Source organism: Catharus ustulatus, chromosome Z, assembly GCF_009819885.2.
Source record: "Catharus ustulatus isolate bCatUst1 chromosome Z, bCatUst1.pri.v2, whole genome shotgun sequence".
NCBI lineage: Eukaryota > Metazoa > Chordata > Aves > Passeriformes > Turdidae > Catharus > Catharus ustulatus.
In genome coordinates this window covers 12225311-12250332 of record NC_046262.2, presented here as the reverse complement: position 1 = coordinate 12250332, position 25022 = coordinate 12225311, and the positions used below count along the sequence as shown (strand labels likewise).

At 37.5% G+C, this 25022-nt stretch overlaps 1 protein-coding gene across 1 annotated transcript in view; it reads right to left on the bottom strand.

Annotated features, from left to right (window-relative positions):
• WDR70 (WD repeat domain 70) overlaps nt 1–25022 on the bottom strand; it is a 127226-nt gene that overhangs the window by 49796 nt on the left and 52408 nt on the right. The window contains exon 10 of the mRNA XM_033085319.2: nt 4159–4333. Coding sequence (XP_032941210.1) covers nt 4159–4333 — 175 coding nt within the window. The remainder of the gene's footprint in view (nt 1–4158; nt 4334–25022) is intronic.

Genomic DNA, 25022 nt, shown 5'->3' with positions numbered 1-25022 from the left:
TTGCTCTGCTAATGTGCACTGTAAATGCACATGTACATGAACCTTAAAGAAAAAACATGCACTGACAAAATAACATACGTGAGAAAATAACAGAGATTTATGACAAAACCAAAAAAACTCTGAGGCAGGTGATTATAATGGATCATGATCCTGCTGAGGAAGTTTGGAAAAAGGCAAGGCAGTGCCGGAATGCATTTGGCTAACTTCAGCATTAGCAAGTTACCCATGTCAGTGTCATGAATTAAGAAAAAATCTTCCTCCAAAAGTTCCAAAAGTGTTTTCACTCTCACTGCATACAGCTGGGAGATTTGGAATCATACCAAAAAAGAGTGGAAGTAAAAAACTGAATGAAACATTCATGGTGTTCATTACTAGTCAGAAGGGAATTGATCACACACTAAAATCACTCCCTAAGCAAAGCACCAGAATTAAAAAAATAAATAAATAAAATTTAAAAAAAAAAGCCGATTCTGAAATAGTTCGAAAGTGGGGAAAAAAAGCAACTAACTGATGAAGATAACTTAAAGAGTTACTTTGACTTCAGCAGGATGGATAAAATATGACATAGAGAATAACTTGTCTTCCTCTAAATTATAAAAATGAAAAATTATTTAATCACACCATTCTAGACCAAGTTCTACACTGTGGAGCAGTGTACAATACAGGTGATGTGTGTGTGGTGATGCGGATACCACAACATGTTCATTTTTAATTTCTTTGTCCTATGACTGACACATCAGTATGATTCCTGTAGACAGGTATAACAAGTAATGTGTGAAGCAGAGAATAAAAAAAACCTGTACCACCAGTCAGAAACTATGACTATAGTGGCAAAGGAGATTTGTGGGGTAGCTTCTGCCTTGCAAAGTGCTACAATGATGGTTTCCTACCAACACTGCCCCCATGTGCCTGCTTCTGAGTGCCCCTTTTGCTCTTGGAAAGGGCACCATCATCTCTTTCCTTCTGGGTATTCATTTCTGTCCTTGGAACTGCTGCTTCATACTGTAATAGGACAAGAGGCAATGGGCAGGAACTGATGCACAGGAAGTTCCACCTGAACAAGAGGAAGAACTTCTTTACTGTGCAGTGACTGAGCACTGGAACAAGTCGCCCAGAGAGGTTGTGGAGCCTCCCTCACCTGAGGTATCCAAGAAAGATCTGGACACAATCCTGTGCCATGTGCTCTGGGATGACCCTGCTTGAGCAGGAAGATTGGACCAGTGTGGACTTTTCCAGCCCGACCCATTCTGTGATGAGTTGGTGAGCCTTTTTCTGTGGGAAAGCAGGGACTGCACATTTTCACTGTAGCAAACACAAGCCTCCCGCTATAGTAGGTGCTGCGTTTGACAGTAGTTTGTACTCAACTCAAAAAAAAATGCATCTAAAAATCTTCATAGGCAACCAGGATAACAGGCACTATGGGTGTGTATCTAGTGTGAGCCATAATATCTGGATGGACACTCTTCATGGATGTCATTTGTGCTGTTAGTGTCATTTGCAGGAACAGTGGTTTGGGCACTCAGGAGCAGCATTAAAATGTCATTGACATTCTTGCACAAAGGCTAAATCAAATTCAGGCAGTCACAACGGGCCTTTATTGGGTGATTCCTGTCATGACAGTATGGTCAAATAAGCAACAGTCACGTTTAAACACCTTCCTGAATCTCTCCTTCCAGATGCATATGGATCAAGCATACAGCATAAATAATGATGCCAGAATCATTCTGATCAAGAATAAGAAAATATGGCAGTTATTTTCTGCTTTCAAACACTAGTGACTTTTGCTACTGACTCCATAGCGCTTTGTCAAGATAAACACAAATGCTCTCTTAATTTTGACTTGAAAGCCAGTTGTACTGTAGCACAGCAAAATCTGTATATATACAGCTGTACACTTACTTTAACAGAACCAAGTAATATTTGCCGGATGGGAATTACAGCTTTCTGTTAAAAAATCAGAAGTCAATATTTCTACTGTATATTTCTTCAAGAAGTTTAACCCTCACACCTTGATCCTCCACAGCTTTACCCATTTTCCTGCATCACACTCAGTTTGTACCCCAAGAACCACATAAATTTGTAATAACTTAGCCTTTTCTTGTTCACCTTTGCAAGCATCTCTGTATCCTGTCAGGTCAGTGTATGCTTTCACCATTCCACTGCAGGAGTCAGGGCCATCCTCTTCTCTCTAACTGTTAGGCTGAACACATGTTCCATTTGAAATTTTTTTTCTTATCCCTTTCTCATCCCCAAATATAAGATGATGGCTTTTTCTAACTGTTCAATCAACATGCCTTTTGAAACATTTGATTCTAACTATACATGGGGATCTCCAGAGGACACCAGCAGTCTTAGGTAAGAATACCACTAAAAATAAAATTTACCTGCTTCTTCACCCAAAAATCTTGCACGCTTCTTAATGAAACCAACAAAGGCAAAGACAAAAACTCTTTAGACATTAAAAATACAAACCCAAGAACACCACCAACTTAATTTCTACTAGAAAATCACTTTAGTCTTGCTTTGTTATACAGGGGTCACCCATTGGAAATTGCACAAGACGCACAGGATATATCTTTAAATTACTCATAATCACCTTAAACTGCACTCAATCAGCATTGCAATATGTCATTGCACAGACACAGAAAAGTTCAAAAGGAAAAGTACATGAAAAAGCAGACTACCAAGAGCACTATTGTTAAAACTACACCAGAAAGCTTAATATTTCAATACTGTATATGTTAAAATAAACAACATACACAGGTGATGAAAGCCAGTCTCTGAAAAATTTATTATTCTGTTAGAACAAGTTTACACTTAGGATGAATTCTCAAGCTTCATGCCATTAGGAAGTTTTACTAGGTTTATAGTGGAAATAAAAACAGAAATAAAAATAGATTGCAACCCCAAAATACAGGCTGTACTTTGAGTATGATCCACAGGCTTTCTTTTTCTTTTAAATCTATATATTTCCTCCTGCCTCCAGCAATCAAATCTTGTTAAATCTTAGTAAAAAGCTGCCCAGATTGTCTGTTTTCCTTTTAAAAATCAAATATCTTGAAATATGAACAGACTAATGTAACCTGCACTACTTCAGTTTTACTTACACAAAGCCATCCTACTGGAATTGTACAGCTTTCAGAGATTTATTACACCAGTTTCATGATCCTGGTCTTCTTGCCTCACTTCCTCTGTATTCTCATTTTGGCTTTTAAAAAAACTGACCCTATTTCCATTTTCTCCTCCAATGCATGCCATTGGTACTTATCCCACTGGATCTTCTTTGCATAAGATGGACATAAAGAGAGAATATGGATGATTTACTAGGCTGATGATTTTTCAAAGCAGTAAAGTTTAGCCTGATGAGTTTGCACTTCACATAGCAAAATTAAACTCTTGGAACTGGACTGGTTTGTAAGCTATACTACACAAAGCAACAGTGAACACTGAATGTTCTAAGCTTCAAATTATAATCTAGCAGCAAGAATTATAGTTCAAGTCATAACTACTGGAAATTGATTATTTAGTTCAATACAAAGAGAAATTTTCCTAATTTTGATAAATTTGAAATCGTTTCCATTCTGACTCCTTCTGACTGCAATGCATTTACATATATGGTTCAAATTCGCCTCAGTGCTAATTTTTACACATTAAACAATATAACAACATTTGCCATTTAATATGCAGCCATATCATCACCCACTTAGATGCTATTCTTCTCTACATATTATATGGATTAATGACTTACTTCAGTATCAAGTTTTAAGAGCTAGTTCTCAACATATTCAACATCTCAAATTATATAACAACAAGAAATTACAGTTTTTCTCACAAGCATTCCATCTTAAATGAATAATAATCTAGATACAGATCTGTGGTAAACTTTTTTGTTGTTGCTTTTTTTGTTTGTTTTTTCTTTTTTTTTTAACACAGACTACCAAGAGTTTTCCCAGCATTTTGAACTTAGGGGCAGCAGACTTAATGACCAGTTGTGGAAAAGCAGAAGAAATACTAAGTCATGCCTATGAGTTATTTGATTTTCAGGACAGATGGGAGAGGAGGGGAAATAAATATAAAAGTACCAAATTGATTTTATGTGCTTCAACACTCGCCCTCGAAATAATAGAAGCATATATTGTTATCAAATACTGGACTTACAGTCATATTCCTATCCCAGATCTGGATAGAGCCATCTTGACAGCCGGCTGCAATAAGCTTCCCATCTCTGCTGTATGTGCAAGTTGTAGGAATCACCCGTTTACCTTGAACTGATCGTGGCTTAAATACGCTTTTGTGCTTTTTTTCATTGTTAACATCCCAAGTCCTCACAGTTCTGAAAAAAGAGTTTAAATAAACAGTTGTTTAAGATAATGTTAATATATATAAAATGATTCTTCTTGGGATAAACACCTTTTCCAGGGCAGATGTCATACAATATTGTTCAAATTAAGTAGTAATGGCAAAACAGCATTTAAGATATGAGGACAACTTTTCAAGTAAGAAACATCATGTTCACTAAAATGCATCTGAAATTTAAAAAATAATAAAAACAAACAAAAAACCCCCAAACGAAACCATTTTTTCCCAAAATTCTCACGTAAATACATAAATTATTTAGAATTTGGAAGATAACAAAAAGTTAATACACAGTACTACATAATCTTCACTGCAAGTGGAAATCAAGAAGAAGAAAGTATTCAGTCCTCTACAAAGAATAAATACTTCAGGAAATAGGCATGAATCCTTATACAAATTCATAACTTCAGCAGATTTCTTAACTATTTGGACATAACAAAATCTGAATATTTTGCTTTTAAATGGCTGGTTATTCTTCACATTTTTTTCTAAAAGGCATTTTAAACATTAACTGTAATATTATTGTAGTCTGCTTCCACTAATCCTGAAGGTGTTAGAGTTCTGTTATAAAAACAAATATTCTTCAAATATTTTAGAAAGCATAATTTCTGTAATTTTTTTTTCGAGTTGAGTTTTTCCCACATTATTAGCAAAACAAATACCTCCTTCCTCTTTTTAATGGAAAAGAGTATCTGCCTGGATCTTCACTCTTCCTTAGATACAGAAAAACATCCAAATGAGAAAGAACTAAAACCCTAGAATACAGGTGGACCCTTTAAACTGTCTTAGATACAAATGTTTTCTGTCCATTTAATATGTTGAGGTCTTTCCATATAAAAATTCAAAACTCTTCTGGCATCTAATGCAGAGAAGAGTTTCAGAATTTGGCAAAGGAAGGAAGATCATTCATTTAGAAAGAAAAAGTCTCAAGGTTCTCAAGACAACCCCATTTGTTTAGACTACACAAACATTGCCTGTGATCCAACAGCACATAATTCACTGGTCTCTAGCAAAGCAAATACAACTTTAACAGAGGCTGCCATTTCTCCAGAATGAGACAAGATACCACAGCACAACACTACAAAATTCCATCAGAGTTACAAGACCAGACAGGCCATAGAGCTGACATATAAATAATTCTAGAATAAAACAGACAAGAAAATGAGCTGGAAATACCTCAGAAAAGTTACAAGTAATTCCATGTTTAATGACAGTAATGAGAAATCAGTAACTGTAAGTTAGAATGAATAGGCAGAATTAATCTCCAATTGTCCATAATGAAGTCAAGGTTAGTTTCATTTTAAAAAGTCATCAAATCTTCTATCTGTAAGATATTCATTGCTCTATTTGGAGTTCTAGCATAAGACATTCAAGTGTACTGATGGATTTGAGGTTTTGGCAGGTTTATTGTTTGGTAGTTTTAATTATAATTTTTATTTTAAACGAAGATCTATATCACAATTATGATTAGACTGATTAGAAGATCTTCAGAAGTTATTTTCATCCTCAACCATTATATGATTCTGAGATTCCCTTTTTCATCTCCTTGTGTAGTCAACAACTGTCTCAAGTGTCCTGCCTTTCATTTACACTTCCTCTCACTGTGATATTTGTTCAAAATTTGCAACTTTTTCCATTCCCCTTCTTTTATAATGCTCAGTCCCTCCAAAATCTCATTTTAATGTCCTGTACCTTCAGCTTCTCTTGTTCCGTCCATGGTGACCATCTACTGAAAAGCTCTGCTCTCTCTTACAATGCAAGTTCCCAAGGACTGCCTTGGCACACCCCTTCTCAGGTGGTGCACCTGGCAACACAGTTACGTGCAGGGAACTTCAGAGCCTGCCTCCCCCTTTCATTCCAGATGCCTCAAAAGCATCTCAGATGTAATTCAGAAACAATCTCTTCAGAATCCTTTACCATCCTAATTCTTTATTTCTGCTGGCGTGGAATGACTTTTTTAAAGCCTTGCTTCCTCTTTCTAGGGCTCAGTGTCTTGTCAAAACCTCAAAAATTGGCTACACTAAGAACATATTCAAACTTTTTTATCATTTTGCCTTTTCACTGTAAAGGAAGAAGAAGCACTTGTATACTCTAATTCCTTATAAAACACATTAAAAGAAGTATGAACCCTAAATCAGCTGTAATATCAGCAGGTCAGTTGAAAAATCCAAGTCCTCTACTGCTGCTTCCACTGCAGACAGTTGGCCATATTCCCACACACATGAGTTACATGGCCTGCCAAAAATGCCCACACAGCCTACAGTATATATTTAACATTCCCTTAATGTTTCCTTAATGTCCCCACACTGAGCATGTGTTTGCTGTTGCCTTGCCGCTACTAGATCTAATGAAAAAAAAAATTTCTACTAGAAGTAATATTTTATAAGAAACCACCATATATTAGTACAAATTTGTCAGTTACTTCCCAAGAGCCCTTAATTTTTGAGCTAAGACTGAGATCTTTCATGTCTTCCTTCACATAAGATCTTTTAAGTATTTTTATTCTTTATGAAAATAGGAAATATTTCCTATTTTTATTTTAAAATGGACATCATACTGCAAACATATCTCATAATACTACGTGCAAAATTTCAGCTTATGGTTTCTGACTGAATCACCACCAACTGAAACATCAGGACTAATTGTTTTTAATTATTTATGTTTTATATTTTCCTTCAGACCAGTGAAAGACTAGAAGCAGGGATCACTGAAGGACCTTAGGGAATACCTTCACTGGAATGAAAGGAAGTTTAGGACATTGGGAAGAATTTCTTCACAAGAGGAGTGATTAGACACTGGAATGGGCTGCTCAGGGAGGTGGTAGAGTCACCGTCCTCAGAAGTGTTAAGGAAAGACTGGACACGACACTCAGTGCCATGGTCTGGTTGAGCACGGTGATGTTGGGTCACAGGCTGGAATCAATCCCAGAGGTCTTTTCCAACGCAACAATGATTCAGTGGCTGGGCACACCCTGGCCATGGCACTCACAGCCCAGAGACCCAAACGTGTCCTGGGCTGCATCCAGAGCCCCGTGGGCAGCAGGGCAGGGAGGGGATTCTGCCCCTCTGCTCTGCTCTGCTGAGACCCACCTGGAGCACTGCACTCAGAGCTGGGGTCCTGCACAGGAGGGACAGGGACCTGCTGGAGTGAGCCCAGAGGGGAGACACAAAGGGGATCAGGGGGTTGGAGCACCACTCCTCTCAGGACAGGATGAGACAGTTAAGTTTACTCAGACAGGAAAAGAGAAGGCTCTGGAGAGACCAAAAGCAATTTTGAGTACTAACGGGAGCCTTGTAAAAAAGACAGAAAGTGATTTTTACACAAGCAAATAGTGATAGCATAAGGGGAAGCAGTTTAAAGGAGGAGAGATTTAAGATCAGTATTAGGAATGAATCCTTTACTGTGAGAATCTGAGGCCCTGGCACAGGTTTCTAAGAGAAGGTGTGGATGTCACATCCCTAGAAATGTTCAGGATCTGATTGGACAAGCATCTGAGCAACCTGATGTAGCAGGTGGCATCCCAGACCTGGGCTGAAAGAGGAGGGAATTTGGAATTAAATGACCTCTGAAGTATCTTCCAACCCAAACCATTCTGTGATACTGTGACTAACATTTAACTCCTCCCATTCTAGCCAGAAGGAAAGGAGATAAAAAAGAAAAGAAGCATAGAAACCGAAATAATTTACCTTCACGTAAGATTGTCTTTAAATTGGCAATATGGCAAAAATATATGGACTACTTCCATATATTCTCTCCCCTTCTGCTAGAGACCCTCAATCAGCATACCAAATATAAGTAAACTCAGAGTACATTATGTAATTATGACTCTGGGGTTTTTTTCTGCAATACTTTGTACCATTTAATGATTTCCTCTTCCTCAGACATGATGAAAAAATAAATGAAATTGCATTACAGAAGTTCTATTTTCACTTCCTAAGTTCTTTGAGCTCAGTCTATTGTCTGTGTTGAAAAGAGTAAAAGATTTTACTCCTGCATCATTCAGATAATTTCCAGGGCACTTATTTTGTTCAAAAAAGCCCTTTTCCTAAGAGTAAAAAGAAGTAAAATTTTTACTTCCTCAGAAGTAAAAATGTGGGAGATGAAAAAATAACACTGTTTTATGCTCTATGTTGCACCATTTAGCAGAAGTAAAATATTAATATTTATCTGTTGATAGGCAGAACCAAAGTATTTTTTAACTCCAGTGGAAACAAAAGAAAAAATTTCCTGAATGAGTCTTTTTTTCCACCTGAAAACAAACTGTGTTTAATTAAAGTTCGTTCTTTAGTAAAAAACTAGACCTAGAGATTTTTTAAAAACTATACTTCTAATATATACTGTTGTCTGCTCATTGCATCAAGTTTTAATATATTTAATGATAAGCACTCCCATCAACATTTATGATTTCTCTTTCATAAATTCCTTTTCAATTCAAATATCCATGAAGAAGGCTTCACATACACATGTTTAAATTTAACTTTTTAAATGATGGATTCCACATCTGCAGAACAGATTTTGCAAAAGTGATTTTGTAAAGTTCCTATATTTGCCAAGAGCAATTCAAAGCAACTTAGAAAAGGAGGGGAATGTTCTTTTGGAAAGGTAATGTGGATATTTTCATGACACTGAGAAGTCCAACGACACATAATAAACTAATAATTTAATTACTGAGGTTCAAGGGGAGGTTTTGTCAGATTTTTTCTCCCCCCAAAATGTTTTTTCTCTTTTTTTGCCCTTTTTTCTCATGTTCTTATGATGTTATTACTAAGTTAAAATTTCTAATAAGATTAATTATTGGCAATGCCGCTGCATTACACAAATTATTATAGTCATGTAGCTGCATTTCCCAGACTGCAAGCACAGAAAATTTCTGTCATGAGTCAGCTAGACACTGCCCTAATACAATCTGTTGAAATTCAAGAAGTGAACCAATGCTAACTTCAAAAGCCAGACCTGCCAGATTCCACTAAGTTTTTTCATCTGTCCTACCTCCTGTTTCTACTGGACTGGATAACTCTATTGCACAATGTTGAATGTTACTGGCATTTAATATGTTGTCTACTCTGAATAATTAAGTCTACTCTTATCACGTGAAATATAAAAGCAAAGCAAAGAGTACATTATTATTTAAAGTCCAGTTCAGGTTTAATATTGTACATCTAATAACCTAATTATAGTGCTCACCTTTGCAATGTATTATAGTGCATACCTGTGAAATACAAGGTTGCAAAGCTGTAACATACAGTGGCAATGGAATTGATCATACCAATACAAGATGACACAAAGTCAGCAGTGATAGAAAAGACATTTTTAATAGAGTTAAATTAAGACTCTTTATAAAAAAAAAAGCAACTGATCTTACAGTAAGGGTTTTTAAAAATCTCTTTCATTACATTAAATTAACATACGTACATGGGAATGAAATGAAGGAATTTATTAATATGGTGGAAAGTTGCCTAAAGCAGAATATGTAAAGAGGTTAGTTAAGAACCAGCTGCAGAGTTCTGTTAAGATGTACTTCATGCATATGGAGGTGCAACATTATATCTGCAAGAAAACTTTCATTATTGTGTTCTTTCTGCTCTCTTTCAGCAGAAATAAGTTGTAGTCTTCTGTTAAGCACATGGGATCCAAGGAAGGTTGACTCACCTGCCAAACAATGAAAAAAATTGTACACACAAACAGGTGGAGAAATCCAGAGAAACTTTCCATATTTGTTTGGCAGAAAAACTTCTATATACCTAATTCCAGCATTTGAACAGAATTAAAATAATTTGAATCAGAATACAAGAAAACCATCATCCAACATATGTAAAATCATAACTACACAAAAATATGGACACAACTTAGTAATTTATCATGATTTTACTTTTCTGACACTTAAATAAACCCTAGATGTAAAAAGCCAAAGAGAAACATTTCACAGAGTAAAAAAAAAAAAAGTATGTCATATACAGGAAATTATCTAAGAAACTATGAAACCATATTTTTCCATATTTTCAAATTAAACTGGTAGCCTTTTTTTGACAGGAGAAGTTAGCATCATTTGTATGTACAAAGTACATTGTTGGTATGCACAAGAGCCACTGAATCTTGATTACTGGGGTGGAGAAGATTAAGAACTGCTCCCATTCTCCAGTGTGCAGCAACCAAAAAGCAACAAACTCAGAGTTAAAAGGACACATAAGCATGTCTGAGAGCATGGAGAGTAAGGGTTCTGAATTACTAAGCAAAAATCCTGCCGATAGCCAACATTTGTGGAAAATTAAATTAGAAAAGGAAAGAGAGAAGAACTCGAAGAGTATTAGCTCAGCTAAGAAATCAGAACCAATGGAGTGCTGTGCAGCATGTTCATGGGAGGAAAACAGCAGCAGGAAATACTAGTGAGTTATGACATACAATGACTTCTGACTGAGAACACATTCATTCAGACACAAAGGGTTACCCACTAATACATCTGTGTGACCCCTTAGAGGTTCCACTGTAAAGACACAGGAGAATAACTATTGACAGAACCTCTAATTTATGGCATAAAGAGTCTGTTTTTCATGAAATCAAAGGTCACAAGCTTGTAGACTGAGCAATTTTTGCTTTTTCCCAGATTAAACCACTAGGTGTGGCTAACAATAGAGAAAGGCACTCCTAAGTTTAAAAATTTAAGAGTAGAAACAAATTTCGTTGAAATAAGTAATCAAATAACATAATACAAGTATTTTACATTTTTTTAAATCATCAGATCCTGTACATAAAATGGTATCAAATTTGTATATGGATTGCATATCTATTTCAGTTGCTCCCTTCAACATACCTCTCCAAAGTGATGGAAAATACATCCTTTGGAATTTTGCACTTTTTTTTTTTAAGTACAGTAATTTCACGATTACAAGCCGCACCATTTTGACTAAAATTTTGCTCGCACACCGGAAATGCAGCTTACACTCAGGGGTGGCTAATATGTGAATAATTTTCTGACATTTCCAAACCCAGAAGTGCAAAGCGAGGTGCTGAGCCAAGCACCAGCCAGTAAAACCCAGGTTTACACGATTGTTACAAATTGGTTAGTCTGCTGCGTAGCAGGTGGAGCCGGGATGCCTGCTGGCAGCGCAGAAGCGGGAATGAGACAGGGGAGCTTCCTCCTTCCCTCCTCTCCCACAGCCCGGGGGAGGCAGGGGCTCTGTGCTGCCAGCCCCGCGGCTCGGGAGAGAGGCAGGGGGCTCCATGCTGCCATCCCTGTGGCTCGGAGAGAGAGGCAGGACACTCCCTCCTGATGGCCTCGCGGCTCGGGGGGAGGCGGAGGGCTCCCGTCCCTGCCTGACGCCGCAGGAGCCGGGGGGCTCCTTCCCCTCCTGCCGCCACCACCGTGGGTGCCAGCAGGCTCTGTGCCCCCCTGCCACCGCGGCGCAGCGCTGGGCCGGGATGAGCGAGCCCAGTGGCAGCAGCAGCCGGCCCCAAGCGGCTCCGCCGAGCGGCAGCACCAAGCTGGGCCACCTGGCCCCGTCGGCAGCCCCGAGCGGGCTGAGCCCTCACGGCACGAGCCCTCACGGCCCGAGCGGAGACAGTAAACCGCCGCCCCCGATCCCGCGGTTCTGTTACTATTTGACAACTTTGTTGCACACAGGTCTCGCTGTGAACGACAGAGCGGCTTATAATTGGGTGCGGCTTGTGTATGAACAAAGAACAAAATGTTTGCCAACACCGGGAGAGGCGGCTTATAGTCAGTGCAGCTTGTAATCGTGAAATTACTGTACTTCGTTCAAAACCTGAAGATTCCCTCAAAATATCTACAGATCAGTTCATCAAAATTACCAACTCCAAAATTCGGTCATCTTTAAAGATTACAGCAGACACATTTTGCATATCACACGGGAAGAAAGGAGTGACAAAGTACTACACAGTCAAAATGCAATTCTACATTTTAAATGTTGACAATTATTAACAGCTGTTAAGTCAAAGCTCAAGAAAGAGCATCAAGTCACACAAACAGAAATATTTCAGAATGGATTATAAAAGGAATTCCAGAATTCTGCTCTATACTGTCTTCCCAACTTCATTGTGAATTTCCCACTGAATTCCCAAAGAAAAATTCAGACAAATACCTTGTTATACCCAGTCTTCAAAGATTCTGAATGCTCTAATTCAAAACAGTTAGTTTCATCTGGGACCTAAAATTTTCACAAGACCTTTTCTTTCTAAAAATTCTAAGATAGCCACAATTTGCTTTGAATGTAATTGCTACCTTGGAAGACAGTATAATATATCAATACACAAATCCTATACAGAAAGGTCAAGATCAAAAGGAAAGTAAATGATGGAATTTTTTCAATAAAACAGAACAATACTACATGTCTATTCCACTAGCAGTTAATGGTAACTTCCAGTGCAGTAACTGATCATCAGTAGAATTTTCCTCACATCAAAACAAATACTCTGAACATAAATAAAACAAAATGTGAAACTTTAATAACCTCAGAAGAAAAAATAAAAAGAGCTACTATGGGGAAGAACACACAAGCAGAAAAAAAGGCTGAGAAGGAACATGAATGAAAAGTAGATCAATTATGTAAAACGGAAAAAAAAAATTTAAGATGACTGTTGGACAGAAAGTAGTACTTGAGGGTATGCAGGAATGCAATACCAGTAAGAATCCTCACTTCTAAGCAAGGAAGATTAATATTCAACATACGTGAGCAGTGTTGCTCAGAAGACAGACAAATAGAAGAAATCTAAAAACACTGATTACATTCTCAAGGCAGGATAATCGCTAGGAGATGAGGTGGGAATGGGACAAACATCCCCGCCATCTCACCAAATTAAATCAACAGCTTCAAGAACCTATATACAAGAATAAAATACATGATAGGGCAATTATGTTACTAAAAGGATATACTACTGAGAGGACACTGCACTTAAACACATTCAAATTCTGTAGAAGATGATTCAGAGGCAAACCACTGAGGCATTAAAAACAAGCAAACAAAACTCCAAAAAGACCACCAGATTAAAAAAAACAGTCTAAAAACCAACACCCAAACACGCTCTAGAGTTCTGCTTAAAGTCCCAAAAGAGTCATAAATGTCTCTTCAGTCTAAGAAAATGGTCTCCAAATTAAAGGCATATACTGTACTGAAAACAAAGGCTGCAGGGCTAATAGGTTAATTAAAAATAATTCATTAATGGTTCCAGTCTGTTTTGTTGTGATAAATTTCTTCTCAAAGAGTTTTTTCTTAAGTTTAACTCATGGATTCAGTCTGACTCCCTTCCAACAGCCAATGTGCAGGCAAAAATTGAACACGATCATCATGCCCAATTTCCTGTAAGCCTTTCTCCCTTAGCATTTCCTTAAATATTAAACTATTTTACTTTCATAGTTCCCTGAAACACTGACTATATTTGATTGCATTAATGGTAAATATTTGGGCAGCTAAATTGCACTGAGAGAAGAAGTCTTGCTGGTTTTGGTTACTTTTTCATTGGGACTGACAGCTAATTTGCTTTGTTTCTTGTTGATGATGTCTTCACATACAAATCTGACTGAAGAAAAATCTTGCTTATCTTTGCATCAACCATTAAGATGGCAGTCATGGATGACTGCAATAAAGTGTATAGTTTCTTCAGTTCAAACAAGCAAGGTACCTAAAAGCAAGTCTTCAGAAAACAGTGCACAGACTAGAGTAGAGCACTATGGCCTGAAGATATTTTCTTTCAACGAGTAACAGATTCAGTGACTTTAATGAAGGATATTGAGCTTAAAGATAAGGAGTCATTATGCTTTTGATTTAATAATAATTCAAAGTATTTGTTAATGCTATTTAAATGCTTTGTTAATGTGCTATTTAAAAAACTTGACCACTGGTAGCACTTCACACTCAAGTCTTTCATTTACTATTCCAGTAACACCTAAATTCAATATTATTACTTCTACACAGAACATTAGATAAATTACAGGTACTACGTGATTCAGTTCTGAAGCTGTGACAGTAGAAGTAAAAGCAATTGTATGTCATTTTCCAAATGAGACAAGCAGGCAATGAACTGAAATCTCATCTCCCACTTAGAAAAGATAAAGTAGGATGTAATCAATCTCCCTAGGGGGTACATCTGATTAAGACCAAAGGGGAAGACTTCTGGTAAAGAACATCTTGACAGTTCAAGTTACTGTCACCTGCATGAATTGAAATGACTCAAGAGCAGTCTTGCATGATACTGCAAAAGGAGGATGGGTTAATCACTAGGAAAACAGGATGCTTTTTAAAGAGCTGATTAGTCATGGCTATAAAATAGCTTAGGCTCACTTAGATCTCAAGATTTTTTTCACTCCATTAAATAACTTAAATTGGAACTAACAGTCAGCTGAACTCTTCCTTACACCAGCAAAAAATCAACTGAAATTAAAACAGTCAAGGATTAAAAAGCTCTCTGAAGCAATGCCTCAGCTGACCCTACACACATTAGTTTTAACTCTTTTGCTGTCATTTTAGATCTCACTCAGACACTTTTCTGCAGGTCCATTAGCAATTAACTGAAATCTAACAAAGGTAAGTAACTAACAGGAGCAAATTGTAAGCCCTAAATGAATTTTGATTTCTGAAGTTACAGAATCTGTTCTAAAAAATGCAAAGTTTGACTCAGCTGCACAGATTAACAATGCAATTTGGGCTACAGAAATTTTTAAAAGTGAGTTTTCACTCTGTCTTTTTGTATGAAGTACCAATCTTTATACATTGCAGTAATCGCATAAAAACTTATGGCCTACTTATAAAGACCAGGACAAACTGCAGCACATAAGATAAATGCAAATGTTGGTATTTGCATTTATATTTTCTGGAATAGCCACCTAAGACACTTCCCTCATCCTCACAGGAATAAAGAAAAGAAAAGAGCATCTCTTCAGGAAAAGAAATGACAGTTCTTAGCCTCAGAACTCATTACACAGTCCCACATCTGTTTGGAAAACAGAGAACATTTTTTCATATATCATCATCATGGTCTGCTCATATCACAATGCTACTGAGGAAGCCTCTCTATTCTTCTCTTTCTACTTTTGTGTAAAGTTAAAAGCTTAAAGCAATAGATTAGTAGACAAAATAGTAATAAATTTTATGATTCTCAAGGATAAACACTAAGGGACTTGCGCTCCCTTATTAATTATATTCTTCACATGGGGGGAAATGGTGGGGATTTTGCCGAGTTTAAAATGTGTAGAAGGCAGGACATAAACAACTAATACCTATAACAACCTGATTTTCCTTTCAAATTAAAAAAAAACCAGCAGGAAAGTGACTTGGTTCATAGCTTAATTTAATAAAAATATCAAATAGCTCGAGTTTGAACACGATACTTGTAGTCCTCTAGCCTACTGCTTGCTTGAAGCCCCGCAATTTCTGATTGCTCATAAATTCACTTTTTAGTTTATTACAGAGCTGTAAGCTCTGTTGCTACCTGAGTAACCTGATCTGAGTTGGCTTTGCACTAAGCAGGGAATTGAAACAGATGACCTCCAACTGTCCTCTTCAACCTAAATTATTCTATGACTACAGACAACTCAAAAGGGTACTCTACCATGCATTCAGAACATATGAATATTCCTGGCAGGGACCTACACTTCTTATATCTAAAATTTTATGAACTATGAAAAATCTGCTCAAAAGCTAGTAAGAATAGAACTATGTCCAAAATCACAACAAATACATACAAATGTCACCAGCATCTCCAACTTTAAAGGCTACTTGAAGACAGAAAAATCTGAAACTGACAGAGACAAGAAAATCTGCAGAAGCTCCTACTCCAACTTATGTCCATTGTCCTAAATGCTGTAAAGACATCTTATGTCTCCACTTCCTAATTGCATGCATAAGCAGTTAAAAGTACCCACTGACATACGACAGCAATCAAATTCTAGCTTGCAGCTTGAGAGCAGTCCTACAGAGGTCAATCAAGTAGCAGGAAAATTCCCAAATAATTTTTTTGTTGCTTTTCCCCAGCTAGAATTCATGGATGCTTCCTCAATAATTCAGCTATTCTTTAAGTGAGTGCAAATGCCCAACTCTAGCCTTTCTCTTTAACTAGAGCATCGACAAAATTTTTAATTCTTACTTTCTTAGAATCACAGACCAAAATCACAGAATATCTTGGATTGGAAGGGACCCATCAGGATCATTGTTCCTTGCAGATCTACATAAAACTAAAGCATCTGACTAACAACCTCTTCCAGACACTCCTTGAACACTGCCAAGCTTGATAGTGGGACCGGTTCCCTGGGGAATCTCTTACAAGGACCAACCACATTCTCCGTGAAGAGCCTTTTCCTAATGCGCAGGCTGAACTTCCCTGATGCAGCTTCATTCCATTTCCTCATGTCCTGCCACTGGTGACCAAAGAGATGAGATTAGAACCTTCCTCTGCTGCCTTCCAAGAGGAAGGTGAACATTCCTCTCCTCCATGCTGAACAAGCTCAGCAACTTGAGGAGCTCCTCGTAAGTCTTGCCCTCAAGACCTTCCTCCATTTCGGTCCCACTTCCCCCGATGCACTCTTAACAATTCAATCTCCTCATGTCCTTATCCTGTGCCCAAAACTGTCCCCAAGACTCCATGTGAGGCGTCACCAGTGCAGAACAATAATAACAAAAGCATATTTTGGTCCCATATTTCCTCTGCATTGTAGGAAGTTTCCCTTTTGATTTAATTGTTTAATTTTTAAGGTGATCTACCTGAAGCTGTGTGTATCCTTTAAAACCAAAGTTATGCCATAAAAATGTCAGTTGAAAAAACCCTCAGATGTAAGCTTTTACCACTGACTGCGTATCTTCTTGCAGCAGCTAACATTTGAATCTAGAAAAACTTCAGAAAAAATATTAATGTAAACGCACATAGTTTATAAAGACAAAAATAGCTTTACTAACCCTTTTGTAAACATACAGCTTTCAGCAAGGGCCAGTACAGTCATTATTCAAACTCTTCTTAACCAGGCCTGCTCATTTGCTGTACTCTCTTAATCAGCTCTGTACTGTGGATATATCTATAAACAGATAAGTTAGTCTAGGAGAAGCCATCCTCATGGATCTGTAATGGACTTCACACCTTTAGATATGTCAAGACAAAAAGCAAACTACTATGCCAGTGCAGTGCAAATTACTACACACCTGTGAGATAACCACAGTTTTTTTATGAAGGCACTTTTGTATTATAAAAATGTCTCCAGAGCAAATTCTTCCAAAGACTTAAAATTATGACTTACCAGGAGATTTTAATAAGAGTGACAGAACTTTAACCTGGCAAAACCACAATGATCCCATGGTTCTGCACCAAAGGATGAGAATTTTGCTGTTCCAGAAACAGAACAAAGAAAAATACTCACCAGAACTTAATGTAATTGATACACATAATTCCTAAGCCTCACTGTTGCAAACAGCTGAATTGCTATGGTTGACATAAAAAATAAAACATCAACTTTGAGTGGATAAATAAAGTGGATATAAAAATCCTCCTAAGTAATTTGATATTCACAAATTCCAATTCTGCTTTATTTTTACCTCATAACTCTTGAGAACAAGTTTTTAGATAATCTGCATGGCATTTCAATATAAGTATTTAAACAGTAACAGATTATATAAAATATGGCTAAACCAGGTTTGTCTGGAAGCAAAAATTATTATATTTATATCGGTGAACACTGAGATGAAGACTCAAATCCTCTAACTGACAGAATACTTAAAAATCACTGTAATAAAATTACTTTATTTTGGGACTGGGTATCAGACTATTAGTTCCTTACTCTTGGTATTCAATTGCATGCATGTGCACAAACATCAGGTTTCTCTGAAACTGTAACATTTTGTTACTTCGTGCACCTCTAGCTTCGGCCTTGTCTGAACTTTATGAATGCTGCACTAGTCACATTTGATATTTAGTTCCATGTAGTATTATCTGAAACAGTCTAGGGGTGCCTTATTTAAATTAATTTCCAATTCAGAAATAGTCATTACAAGAAATAATGCTTTTTAGGTTCACTACTTTAAAGTCTAGCTACATTAATGGCACTAAAAGTACATGGAATACATTTAAGTTATATTCCATATAATGATATACCTTTCCACAAAAAGTGGGTGAATCTTCCATGTCTTGCAGAAACTTTGCAGTATTTTCTACTTTTCCAAAACTTTACACTCTTGAAACTGGTAGACTTCATGAGTACTCCAGCTTTCACTTGTAAGTACAATGAACTTGAAGTATTATGCAAGTTCCAACTAGAGGCTCAGAAATAAGAAAAAGAAGTAACCAACTAATTAAATATTTTATTTATTTGCATTTTGAATAAATGGATATTATTATACAACTGCTTGAAGATCTATGAGTCCAATAAGTTACCATCTGTTTGTTTCATTGCTAAATCATTCATTTGAATGTAATCTGATGATAAGGCTCTTCAAACCAAGCCAGTGTCTTTCTAACAAAGCAGATGAGGAATGTTCACAATATTCATTCCATCAATCCTGTCATAAGGGTACTAGCCTTCAGAAGAAGGTCTGAAAAAAAAAAGGCACTTGCAAGTGGAAGAGCTAATTTAAAACTACATTGAATTTTCCCCAAAATATCCAAACCTGTGAAAATAAATTATAATGCTATATTTTTTCATGTACAGCGCTCCAGAGTCTATTAAGATCATCCAGATCCTTCTAAATGGATGTCTGGCTTAAACCCAAGCCATTCTAGAGTCACTGTGAGACTTGTTACTCAATGGCCAATCTTCATGTAAATAAATGTAAGCTGTGTAAAATATAAGAGACTTCATTTATGTGAAAAAGTTTTTAGAGCAAACAAGTCACGGCCATGGACTCTGGTCCTCTGAGGTGTCTCACTGTGTGGAAGAACTGGAAACATATAATCCATTTAAACGGCAATTTTGATTTAGTGGTCCGAGAAGTCAACTATTTATGTATAGTAATTTCACGAGTATAAGGCACACCGGGGTATATGGCGCACTTCCGGGTGTCAGCAAATTTCTGAACTTTGTCCTTATATAAGGCGTACCGGAGTATAAGGCGCACTTTCATTTGCAGCGAGGATGTTCGCACAACAAAGTAACCAATTTGTAACAATCACGCGATCGCGGGTTTTACTGGCAGATGCTCAATTCACGAGCTCTGCTTCCCTTGTGGTGCCTACGGGAGCCCACTTTCCCCCGCAGTGCCAGCAGGAGGGAGGCAGGGAACTCGCTTTCCCCCACGGTGCCGGCAGAAGCCCGCTCCCCCCGCCGCACAACAGAGTAACCAATTTGTAATAATCGCATGATCGCGAGTTTTACTGGCAGGTGCTCAATTTGCAAGCTCGGCTCGGCCCACAGCTCGCACTTCCGAGTTGGTAAATTTCCAAACTTTGTCCATATATAAGGTGCACCAGACTATAAGGTGCACTTCCAGGTTGGGACCAAAATTTTAGTCAAAAGGGTGTGCCTTATACTTGTGAAATTACTGTATTTTTCACAGGCACAACACTAACTCAGTATGGTTGAAAGACTAACATAAAATTTCCATAGGAAAAGCAGCTCACGCTGTGAGTAAACAGATGCTGGAATGCTGTATCACTTATAGATAAGTAAATTTAAAAATTATTCATTAAAAATCCAGAATTTTTATAGCTTGGATGAAATAAAGTAGGATTTTTTTCTAAAAAATTACATCAGGACAAAACTTCTAAAGCTAAATTTTATCTCAAACCAAATCTGCTAGCTTTTATACTAAACATTCTGAATAGAATACTTAATTTTTAAAGTCTAAGTGTGTACCACCAAAAAAGGGAAGACACCTTTTTTCATCTCTGAGACTTTTCAGTACCTGATATTCTGCTATCCATTTAATTCATTGTGAATCACACAGAAGAAAGCCACAAATGCGCATAAGTAATTTATTTATTTTGAAAGAAGGAATGTATAAGGTCTAGCAAGTTTATGATGACAAAAGAAGATCTGCATCTTATCTCACAAAAAGTTCAAACTCAGGAGACTGAAATGTTTGCCAGCATGTTCTAAATCATACAGACACCAGAAAATGTAGACTTTAATTGTAGAGATTAGCTGACCAGAAGTTTCCACTACCATTAATGAGCTAAACTGAAGAATATCAATCAGATGTTTTCTGTTTTAGCAAACTGAAGATTTCACAAACCACACGTCTGGAAAGATTTCAAGGAGAAGAAACATTTACGAAACTAAACTAATCCCTTTCAAGAGAATTGCATTTAAGATAAAGTATTTGAATGACAATATTAACTTTAAAAATAAAAATTATTGCCACAAAACAACTGCAAAATCATCTACTCGGGAATGATTCAGAGACAGAAGTGGACGGGGGAAATTTCATCCACAATTTCTGTGTGAAAGCTACAACTGGCAAAGAATTTACTGCATTTCTTCCTCAATAATCTATTCCACAGTCACATAATATATATTTGTTTCCAAACAAATATTTTCTGTCACCTACACAAACCTTGGTAACTTTTAATTACTGTGTTGTAATTGTAATAACAATTTAAAGACCTTTCAAATGTTGGGCATTTTATCTCTGTTTCAATTTTTTTTTCTGTTGCCAAGTCTCTTAATATCCTGTTCAATAAACAAGCTTCCTGAATATTCTTGAATTAGCTGAAGTTTCAGGATACATCTCTAACATTTTTCCTTTTCAATGTCTTTTGTCATTCTTTTCAGACTGCTGTCATTGGAACTAGACGTGGAACTCAACGGGTATTGCTGAAACATAACAATAACATCATTTTGTTTACCAATGCCATTAGTAAAAGTCTATTCTCTGTGCGTGCACCCATTTTTAAAAAATGTGTATCTGCTTTTCCATAGCTTCATACTAAGAGCTTATATACAATTAACCCTTTGTAACTTCCAGGGAAATATTCTTCTCTGTGTATGATTTCCCATGCTTTTGTTTTCACCTAGCTCACAAACCAACCTGTTCTCAGAATCAGTGGCTAATACTTACTGCTTAGGTTTTACTAGAAATACATTCACACTTTCTCTGATAAAATCTGCTTTAATTAAAATAATTTCTAGAAATACAGAGGTTTTGAGGCAATAGTTCAGTCTTATGAAACTGCATTAGAAATATGTTGTTTTGATTACTTCAGATTATCAGTTTTAAGATCTCTTCCTACTAGCTAGCCCAGCTGATAGATGACAAACATCTCACATGTATTTACAAGATTAATCCTTTAAAAGTCAGAAACAAAACTTATTGAAATTAACAGAAAAAATTTGAACAGATTTTGGAATGCAATTTACTGCTGGATACTATACAAAATTTTAGAAAATATTTTATTAAATAAACAAGAAACTTCTTTCAAAAAACTCATACATGATTTTCACGGTATTCTATCTCACTTGTGAAATGGGATTTATCAGCCTTAAACAGAATTTTCTGAACTGAAAACTTTTCCAGGCTTATGATCTTCCAGTGAAACCAGGCACCTTGAAACCACTGCGAGCTGAGAAATACAACTTCAGGCTGTTCCAATTCGTTCCATGAAAAATGAAAACCACCCGACATACATCTCTAAACAAGCAACTTAGCAGTGAGATTTTAACTAAAATATATATTTATATAACATAAGGACCCTGATAAGAGGAACAACTTAAAATTTCATTACTCAAACAATGAAATTACCTGTAATTCTAAATGTCAAAAATTACAAAGCAAATATTTTCACAGAGTTTTGATGTATAGGATATTAAGTATCATTAGTCATTACTGTGTAGCTTTAATACAGAATCAGATTTGAACATTAATCATTGCAATTTAATTTTATTTTCTTAGATAGAATGCATATTTTATCCTTGTAAGGAAATGTGCCAAAATAAATCCTTGTCTATCCTACTTCACTTCCTCATTATCAAACAAAAATAGATTTAGCAAGTCTATTGTACTTCCCGTTAGTACTAGAATAATCAAAGGATTCTGGTCATTTGAATAAGATGCATATCTCATGAGAAAATTGTCCTTTAAACTGAATTATAGGTTAAAATTATCAGCGAAAACTTGAGAAGAAAGGATTCCATCTTCATGCAATAAAAGACTTAATACATTTTTCATGAGAGAAGACAGGAGACGAAATTGCCAGTGAAAGATACTTGTGGAACAAAGTCACCACAATGGAAGTATTTGCCCAACAACCTGTATATGACCCTAAACCATGGGAAATCTCCTATCAATTTCACAGATGGCAAATTCCTGTCTTCCCCACCTGATATTAAGTTGAGCTGACAGAAATACCAAAAATTCCAGTTTCCCATCATTTCCGTTCTGCCAGAAGTCACCCCACAGATCTGCTAACACAACTGCACAAAAAGTGTTCTCTTTTCTCAGTCAAGGTGAGCCAGGACCAGAGAAGACATAGGAGAAAAGCTTTTCCAGTCTGACTGAAAGGGGTTAGGAAACAGGTCGCAGGGAAAGCTTATCCATATAACCCAAGTAGAGCACAATACAGGAGAGAAGTTAAATACTAAGTGTTCTGGGATAAAAGAAGCAAATATATGCACCAAAACTTCTGCCTTCCCATCCTCAGCTAAGAACATTACAATTGCCTAGCAAAAGCCTTTTAAAAGACCACTCCACTCACTGCACAGTTCTAAAACAAGAGCAAACTATTCAGAAACTACTTAGTAGCTGTGAATACTTAAATTCTATGCTTGCCAGATAAATCCAATCAACCAATTTTTAAATGTGTACTTTCATCTGACACACAAAAATACTTTCAAGTTTCTTGCTCCAGTAAAAAATTTCACTTTGGTAAAACTAAAACAAATCAGTTGACAGAACTGTATTCCTCTATGTTCTAAATTAATTCTGAAAATTTTCCTAAACTGTAATATTGTACTGGAAATAAAAGTACCTCACAAAAATCTTAAAGAAACATTTTCAAATTTCATAATTTCATTTTCATACTGAATATGGAACAGTAAGTGAATATATATATATGTGTGTATATACACCTATAAGTGTATGTGCTTGAAACAACTTGGCAAGAGTTATTTCTTTTCCCAAGATGGAAGTCCAAGTTATACTATTCCTCTGGCAAATTCAATTGTTTCACCACTATGTTATCTGCATACCCTACCCTATAAAGTAGTATGATGCAACTAGATATGATTCAGAGATATGATCTTTTTGGTGAGTAGGTGCTTTGGACCCCAAAGCAGGTCTTAGGCTCTATAGCATGCAAGTTGTTTTAAGAAGTAAATCTAGAAAGTGCAAGCAAAGCCTAACACTGCAATTAAATATTTTTAAATGATCCTCCAGATGAAGGTAAAATACCAGTAATTATTTTCAAGTATGCTTTATCCAACTAGCCTTCAAATCTGTGAAGACAGAGGCAGTGTTGAAGCTTAGGTTGTAACAAAAGTTTATACAAACATCTTGGTAGTAGCCCTGGCATTGCTATCTTACTGTTTTCAGCAGTTTTCAAAGCTGCAGATGGATCAGCCTTAACTGTATTTAAGAAAATGTTTCAAACAGTGAAGGCATTAGAACTATTAATATTTATTCAAAGCCTTCTTCGGTGTTGTACTGTGGTGCTTCTAAACAAAACAAGGACAGTCTATGTAACGAGTTTTATCACTGTATTTCTTCAAATGCATTATTCTGCAAAACAGCAAGACAATGTAACTACAATTATACTAAACCACTCAAGTCCAAATTCAGCTCTCACCTATGTTTTCATAGGCACAGTATTTCCGATATGCAAAAGCATTAAACAAAAGTAAAATCATAGCTTAAGTTCTCCAGTTGTCAACAATGCTGTTTCAAGCCTTAGCAGAGTTCAGCAAACTCCAGGGTTGTATTCACTTCAGGTGTAATCAGTTTAGCCTGAGCTGCTGTCTGCTGGAGTGAGCAGACAGTATGTAACCTGAAGCTTAAAGTCTTATGAATCTAGGAGAAATGTCACATACAGTAATTTCACGACCATAAGGTGCACCGGACTATAAGGCACACCCCCGGGGAGTCGGCAAAATTCGCAACATCATATAAGGCGCACCGGACTATAGGGTGCACTTTTTTTTCGCAGCGAGGTTCCACCCCCAGCTCCCTCCGCGCGGTTGCTGGTCGAGGCCCCGCCTCAACCTGGCGGCCATGGGCCCCCAGGGCCCGCCTGTACCCGGTAGGGGCGGTGCCACGGGCCCCCAGGCCCGCCTGTACCCAGCGGGGCCGGGGCATGCCCGACGTTGCTCCATGCTGCCTCACCGGGGCCGGGCTGTGGCCGCCGCCCCTCCGTGCTGCCTCCACGGAGCCGTGCTATGCCTGCCCGAGTTCCTCCCTGCCTCCACAGGGCCGGTCTGTGCCCGCCACCCCTCTGTGCCCCCTCCCCAGGCACGGGTTATGACTACCGCCCCTCCGTGCCCCCTCCACGGGGCCGGAGTGTGCCTGTGGGGGGCCGCCCCACCTGCACAGGGCCGGGGCATGCCCGCCGCTGCTCCGCCCCGCCTCCACCTGGCAGCCATGGCCCTGCTGGCTCCCCCTGCGGCTCGCAACTCGTACTTCTGGGTTTGCAAATTTCCAAACTTTGTCCATCATATAAGGCACACTGGACTACAAGGTGTACTTCCGGGTTCAGGGGAAAATTTTAGTCAAAAGGGTGCGCCTTATAGTTGTGAAATTACTGTAATCCCA